The sequence below is a fragment of the Rhamphochromis longiceps genome, linkage group LG8, assembly GCF_057381845.1.
Source record: "Rhamphochromis longiceps isolate RC_006_pf linkage group LG8, R_longiceps_female_GT1.1, whole genome shotgun sequence".
In the NCBI taxonomy this organism is placed as follows: domain Eukaryota; kingdom Metazoa; phylum Chordata; class Actinopteri; order Cichliformes; family Cichlidae; genus Rhamphochromis; species Rhamphochromis longiceps.
In genome coordinates this window covers 5,837,694-5,845,735 of record NC_140564.1, presented here as the reverse complement: position 1 = coordinate 5,845,735, position 8,042 = coordinate 5,837,694, and the positions used below count along the sequence as shown (strand labels likewise).

The following is an 8,042-nucleotide window of genomic DNA, read 5'->3' as shown; positions in this document are numbered from 1 at the left end:
TGGACGGCAAGAAGACAGCCTCTTTGCAGTTTTTGGTGGAGAAGCATCCCAGCATAAGAGCAAATCAAATCAAATCAAATCACTTTTTATTGTCACATCACATGTGCAGGCACACTGGCACAGCACATGCGAGTGAAATTCTTGTGTGCGAGCCCCACAAGCAACAGAGATGTGCAAACACAACAACACAAACGAGCAAAATACAAGAATGGCCAACCTGAAACTAATAAATATATGTACAATATATAATAGTGTATGCATTTCTGGATGTGTATACTAAATATTTTCCTACGTGTGTGTGTGTGTGTGTGTGTGTGTGTGTGTGTGTGTGTGTGTATACACATTTTTACAAATTAAATAGTAAAAAAATAAAATAAAATAATAATAATAATAATAATAAAATATATAAAATATACAGAGTTGAATATGTGCAAAACAAGTGGCATTTATATACAGTATGGAGTGCATAATGTTGAAGTTCCAGTAGTGAAGCTGAGGTGTCTATGAAGTGTTCAGCAGTCTGATGGCCTGGTGGAAGAAGCTGTCTCTCAGTCTGCTGGTACGGGACCGGATGCTGCAGAACCTCCTTCCTGATGGAAGCAGTCTGAACAGTTTATGGCTGGGGTGACTGGAGTCCTTGATGATCCTCCCCGCTTTCCTCAGGCAGCGCTTCCTGTAGATGTCTTGGAGGGAGGGAAGCTCACCTCCAATTATCCGTTCAGAGCACCGCACTACTCGCTGGAGAGCTTTGCAGTTGTAGGCGGTGCTGTTGCCATACCAGGTGGTGATGCATCCAGTGAGGATGCTCTCAATGGCACAGCATGTCTAACATGCTGGAGCAGGATGGCTCATCACTGAGAAAATGATGGAACATGGAAATATCCCAAAGCTGCAGAGTTTTGTTTCCAGCTCTGAGTCTCTAAATGTAAACCTTGAACCAGCACTGAGAAGTCAACCTTTACGAGACGCTGACAGAATACTGGTTTAAACGATGTAATCCCATTACATTTTAAAGTCAGACTTTTGGGCCAGGTTTTTAGTCTAACTTTATAAAAGACGACATTTGTCAAACTAAAAATCCACAGTCTACATATCCATGATGATTTTCAGTTGTGCTTCCATAGATTTATTTTCTGCCTCATTATGCACTCATGGAGGAGGCTGAACCTGTTATATAATAACTCGAAACCAGAGTTACAACCAGCATCATGGACATTACAAAAGCCCATGTAGCATAGTGAGCTTACTGGTGCACAGACACTCAACAGCATCTAACCAGACATGTGCGATCATTTTTGGTTCAGTGAAAGACGAAAAACAAACACTTCTGCAAATTTGTTTTATTAAATAAAACCCAAACATCAGCTGAGGTCCAATAGAAAGGCATATTTATATTAACAGACACATTAAATATGTACAGTCCTGTAGACACAGCTCACAGGTCCAGAGTGCCTCTCATTCATTTTGCTCAGCTCAAGAAAAAACACAAATCCAAAGTATAAATAGTAGAATATAAAATTTGCTCTTGTGTAATCTACACTATGTACAGTTAATGCTTAAACACTGACACCAAGCTAAAAGGAACATCCTCCTGTTCATGTGAGTGAGTCTGCAAACAAATCTTTTATGACTTTTGGGGAAAATAAAAATAAATCTGAGATGTTTATTCGGTTTAATTTTGTACATAGCTGGTGAACTTGGTTGGCAGATTGTCTTCGGGATAGACAGTAGGTCCTGTTTTCATGGTTGGAGGCCCGTTTAAAAGAGTCCAGTGACACTTTGTTACCACCTCCACCAGGAACACCTTCAGCAGAACCTTGGCAAATTCCTTCCCAATGCACATCCTGGAGCCACCACCAAAGGGGATGTACTGAAACCTGGAGGAGTCCGCACACGGATCGGACATGAAGCGCTCTGGCTGGAAGTCTTCTTTGTCGGGGAAGATCTCTGCCACATCATGAGTGTCGCAGATACTGTAGACGACGTTCCAGCCTTTGGGAATCTGGTAACCCTGAGGAGGCAAGTGGAAATCATTAGTGAGCCGCTTCTGTCATGAGTCTAAAAGCCTCCGTGTTCATGTTACTTATGAAATTGTTGCCAGCTTACATTGAGCTCAAAGGTCTTGAGGGCCACTCTGAAGCCTCCAGGCACAGGAGGGTTGATCCTCAGCGTCTCTTTGATGACACAGCCTGTGTATTTCAGCTGCTCCAAGGACTCGATGTTCAGGCTCTGTAGGTCCATGCCCTGCGCCGCCTGAACACAGAAAGCGATATCCAACTGTTCTGTGAAGCTGCAAAGTCAGCTGCCCGTCTTTGTTTTCCCTCAGTTTTCTAAGCTTAGTCAATGCGCACAACAAAGGAACCCACACAGCCACAGGAAGAACTCCACAGAAGAAGTCTCCAAGTGGGGTTCAAACCAGAAGCCTCGATGCTGTGAGGCAGCAGTGCTAACCACTGATGGCCACTTGAGGTTCTTCAGAAGCTTCAGTATGGATGGAGCTCCACAGTAGTTCTGTGATGTGCAAAATTATTGAAGTAACTTTATTATAGTTTAATTTAACCAGAAATACAAGTCTTGGGAAATCTAAAGCATCAGACTGGACAGCAAAGACTCGGGACTGTTATTACACAACAAGTCAAAGCTGCCATATAACCTGCATCATTATACCTGCATTAATAACATTCTTTACAGCATTATTTCATCTAATAATATTTCTCACAGTATTGATACTGCATTACAGCTGTTTATTGAAGATGTCCATTTGAGGATCCTTCCATTATGTTAACTTTTATTACAAGTACGGTCAGAAGTATTTCATACACATTGCCTATCTGTGCCTATTTTGAGTTGATGTTCAGTTCATTAAGGGTTTTAAGCTTCACTGGCGTGACTGTCCAGGTGATCCATGCTGAGGGAAACTAGAACATAGAAGGATAACTGCAATGCATGCTTACAATACATATAATACATATAATCTAGGAATAGGCCTGAGCAGAGGCCCAAATGTTTCCAGCTTCTTGTTGCAAACCTGTTGCATTTTATTCTACTTGGTAACAGATGACTGGAGGCGATAACCAGCCCTCAGACGCTCTGAGGGCTTAAGATTATTACTTGTATGGAAGGTGTTATCAAAATGAGAAGTTCTATGTCTGCTTATAGCTATTAAAGATGTACGACTAACTGTGACTAATGCCTGGAACCTATTTTAATCTGTCATTGACGCCATGGGGGACGTGTACCCCACTGCTTTATAAGTGTCCACAACATGTATTTGGGTCAGAAGACATATGTTGATGTTTTCTCCGGGCTGTTAATAAACTCATCGTTTGATTGCACTTTTCTGGGGCCTCCGTGGTTTGACACTGCTCTACATTGATCGATTTCGTGACAAAGCTCAGCACCAGGTGATAGATGGGTATGAAAGTCCAGACCTTGTTTTTACAAAATAAGCTAAAAACAGTCCCTGTAAACAAGCTTTACCTTGTCCTCGAGCTCCTGTCTCAGTTTATGCACTACTTTGGGGTTTAGACCCAGGAACATGACCAGAGAGGTGGCTGTGCTGGCTGTGGTTTCATGCCCCCCAAACAATAGCTCTGTGGCAGACTGCTTGATGGCCTGCAAACAGAAATACACTTACAGTGGCTCATATGGACAGAAATCGGTTTTGCAGACGTGCGTTGCAGCAGGTGACCTCCTCATTACCTGCATGCTGATGGGCTCTTTGTTCTTGTTGCTGCTGTCTATGAGCTGCTGCAGGGCGTCTCTGGGTTTCCACTCCTGGTCTGACTCCTGCACCTTCTTCTTGATGTTCTCCTCAATCTTAGAGTGGATGAAGTTCCTTGCTTTCAGACCCTGCAGGAGAGGAAGCAGGAAAGGTGGGAATAGAGGGGAAAACATCAGATGAGGGTAGGCGAGAGAAGACCTAAACGATTTCATCTTGTCCGTAAAGTTTTGCTATTATTTGGACTAACTGTACAATTTTAAAATATTGGCATTTCATGCTTCTTACCCTGTACAGTCCACTGAAAGGCACATCAATGGGCAAAGAGAACAGGTTCTTGATCATTTCCTCGAAAGCCTCCACCAGCTCGTGCTCATTGGTTTGAATCTGCTCCGGCTCAAAGCCCAGCAGGACCCTCATGGCAATGCGGAACATCAGCCGCTTCATCTCTGGGTAGACCAACACGCAGGAGTCACTTGCCAGCCATTCCTGCACTGCAGCCTGAACTTCCTCCTGGATAACGGGGATATAGAGCTCTAAAGCCTCCCTGGAAAAGGCGCGCAGGATAGCCTGAGGGGGCACAGGAGTGATGATGGAAGAGCAGACTTAGTGAGACCATTTCACCTCAGTGCCGGTGTCAAAGACAAGTATTCTGTCCTTAAATGTTTTTAGTTAGGCAATATGCCAGAAATAACATTACAGCTCGACAAATCAGCAGCTGACATCACTTCATTTACACTGATTCCAGGTCAGTGTGTTAGCAAAACTTGAAAAAGACGATTTGCATCTGGAACCAGTTTCAGAATAATTATGCAGACAAATGCAAAGCAGCTCAAGTCCGACTTTTAATGTTTAGATATGGTTCCAGCTCAATGCACTTTATATTGTGAAAGACTGTCACATTATTCCCCCTGCCAAGCTCCTGGCAGATGTGCAAAGAAATCTTTTAACAGGAAGAGATCGCCAACAGATCCAGGCTCACAGAAGCAGCTACGTAGAACGACCTGCGACCAAATGAGGGGTGAGGGGGAAAGACTAGAGCAAAGAGGAGAGACCACAGCGAGACTGAGGACAAAGACGTGCAGAACATGAAAGAGGAATGAGTCTATAGCAGCATAACTAAGCTGGTTCAGCATCACCTGCTAGAGTCCTGATTTTAAGCTTTATCAAAACAGAAACATTCAAGCTGGGTTTCAAGAGCAGGGTGGGTGGTGTGGGGTGCACAACTCCGTGTGGGCCTTCTGCTCGACAAAATCCAATTGGTCTAAAAATGCTATGGTCAAAAAACCTCGACCACACCTCGCTGAATAAAGCAAAAACATTACTTCTCGTTACTCTTTAGTTTTACTATAATTATTTGCATGTTTTACATCACTGCTTGCAACAAGCAGTGATGTAAAAGCTGCAACAGCTTTAATGCCTCAGCACATCTGAAGCTTAACCTAAATTATAAGACTCCTCCGAGGCACAGTGCGTGCCGAAATGTGGGTCGCACGTGCGATTCAACGGGTTTCAGCTATATTCAGAGACTGCTATAAACCATTTTTATTTTATTTCTTGGCATATTTGCTTAAACAGAATCAATGTTAAATGAAAATTGCATTTCCCCCTCACATTTGAAAAAGTAAGCATTATTGTGAACTACAACTATAGACCTTTCAGAGACCATCACTGGGTGTCTTTTGGATTCTCTCTTTATTAGTATGTGCTCAAATGTGGGACTTTACAGGACACCAACTAGCAAAAACGTTTTGATACAGCTGTCCCAAAATACGGATCCTGATTCACTCTTTTGAGAATCTGGGGCTTTTATGTTTACAGTTTAAGATATTCATGTTCAAACACTGCCACAGATTTCAAAAACAAACAGAAACATGCAGGAAGTAGGTGGATGGAGCATTCTCTGGAGGATTTGATATGAAGCTAAGATTGCAAAAAACCAAAGTCTAAATTCTAAACGATTTTCGATTCGATTCTAAAACAAATTAGAGACAGAAAATGTTCTGAGAATGTGTTTGTATGGAATGACCCTGGTATTAGAAAGACAAACTACATTGTGTCAGGAGACATCAAGTCTCTGCTTTCATAAAATGACAGAAAGTTTCTTTAAAAAACAAAACAACAACAAAACTCACTACAATGACACTGCAGCAGTAGCTGTCAAATCTGGAGGTATAGTGTGACAGATATGACCGTGGCATGATGATATTGAGCTTCAGCACCTGGAGGTAACTGGTGCAAACTGGTGCCATGTCACAAACCTGAACAGAACCGAAGTGACCGAGCTCGAGTTTCCCGGTTTTTGTAGAGAGGAGACGCATTTGTTCAGAGTTTGGACGCAAACCTGATGTAACCCCCCCGCTGTAGCCAGTGCTCCCTCTACGGAAAGGTCAAAGTAACTTACTTTTTTTTTAGTCTTGTGCTGAGCTCCGTGCATGTTGGAGAGCGTCTCCGTGCCCAGGATCGCGCGAACAGAAGCGGGCCACTGCGCGGACACCAGCCTGTGCTCCCCCAGGAGGATCTGCTTGACGTTATCCGCGCCAGTCACGCGCACCGTGCGGTTCCCGAACAGGTGTGTGCGGTAGATGTAACCGTACTTCTCCCGCTTCATCCGAAGAAATGTTTTCCTCTGTGAACATATGGCCACGCAAACAAACTGTCACGTGTGGATGGTTTTACCCTCACGCACGATACATTAAATATACATGAACACATTTATGACAGTGGGTTCATTTTAATTCTACACTTCCCATAAGCTCCGGGAAACCCAAACTTTCACGCTTAAGTTGAATATAATATTTCATCCTCCGCGTGATGACAAGAAGCAGCGTTTACCTGGAGGAGGAGTTGCAGCGTCTCTCCAATGAAAGGCAAGCCCATGGACCCGGGGGGCAGCGGGAAAGGGCAAGTCGGGTCTCTGCATCGGAGCGTGTAAATCTCCCACAGCTTCACGGCCAACAGGAATAGCAGAATGGGAAGCGCTACGGTGCACAAGAACGTGGTCAACAGTGCATTCACGACCATGTTGCAGCGTCTCGTGGGCCCGGTGAAGACTTCAGGTGGAGCTCAGTCTGCGTCTGGGACTCCGGTGTGCCAAGCCGCAGTTTTTATAGGCTGGCAAGCCCGTGGGCAGCCCATTACCTTCTCCTCCCTCCGATAAATTAGTTCACGCAAAGTTCATCTTTAATTGTGGGTGTTGCTCGGCCCCGCCTCCGACCTGTGCTGGCCGACTCGCCTCACCATTTGTTCCAGAGGCCACGGCTTTAGTCCCTACCTCCTGTTGCACGCACACAATCCACGGCGGATTTCACTGAGAAAAGGTGATGATTCCCACCGAGACAATGGAAGTCCCAAGACGCCTTTGTTGGCAATAAGCAGCTACTTTACACACTCATTACCTTGGCTTAAGCCCCGCTTGTAGGAGCGGTAATCATGCGCCGAGTATTCAGGAGCAATGACCTTTCCAATTTTCAGAAAATGTAAAAGCGGCGCTTAATCCCTCTCCCCGTGGGTGCCGTGGGTGCCATTCATAGTTAAAAGTCCGAGTTGTTTTTCTTTCATAGCCTGTGACCGCTGTGGCTTACCCTCCTGCCTTAATTATAAATCAATACGTGAATAAGGCAGCACGTGACTATCAGAGATGAAGGTGGAAGCTGCGCTGCGCGGTGACGCGCGGCTTCTCTTTCAGCCGCTTTCTAATCTCGAAGAAGACTTTAACCTGCCGTCAGTCTGTCCTGCCGTGTGCGTGTTATAAAAATGATATCTCTCTGAGTGGGTTCAAACACGGGTCACACGCAGGGTTATTCCCAGGTTACGCTGCTGCACGCAGAGTAAACACCGAGCAGAGAACGTCCTCGTCAGCCGAGCCGCTGCGTTTGGACTCTTTGTTTTTACGAGCTGCCATAACTTCACAAGGGGTGTGTGTGTGTGTGTGTGCGAGCGTGCGTGTGCGCGCTCAGCCTGACAGAGACAGCTTGGCTGCTGTTTTTACAGCGAAGCATTACACGGATGGATCTTTCTGTTCTGGCTGACTGTGCGCGCCCTGAGGTTCACCCCTGTGGAAGGTGCGGCAGCTATCACCATTACAGCCAGGACGTATAATCGGATCTCCCGTCACGGCCTGCTAGAAAAAAAAGACTTTTTCTTTAACTTTTGCATGGCTGTAGCGCACCAGGTAAATCTCTAGGATACAATTAAAGACATACTTGGGTTGTTTTTTCAGCCTTGTTGTGCAGTAAGACCAGGATCAGTGTCTCTCTTCCCATGTCTACAGATTCATAAAGGTGCAAAACTGATTTGTTCTACATTTCTTTACAAGTGA

At 44.8% G+C, this 8,042-nt stretch overlaps 1 protein-coding gene across 1 annotated transcript; it reads right to left on the bottom strand.

Annotated features, from left to right (window-relative positions):
- Positions 1-1,032: 1,032 nt before the first annotated feature.
- On the bottom strand, positions 1,033-7,561 carry LOC146662989 (cytochrome P450 26A1-like). The gene is made up of 7 exons (XM_085415191.1): positions 6,557-7,561; positions 6,126-6,350; positions 4,010-4,291; positions 3,703-3,852; positions 3,481-3,615; positions 2,107-2,253; positions 1,033-2,011 (listed from the first exon to the last, which is right to left on the bottom strand). Exons 1-7 carry the CDS (start codon positions 6,743-6,745, stop codon positions 1,673-1,675), a joined length of 1,467 nt encoding a protein of 488 aa, XP_085271317.1. The 5' UTR covers positions 6,746-7,561; the 3' UTR covers positions 1,033-1,672.
- Between the last annotated feature and the right edge of the window lie 481 nt (positions 7,562-8,042).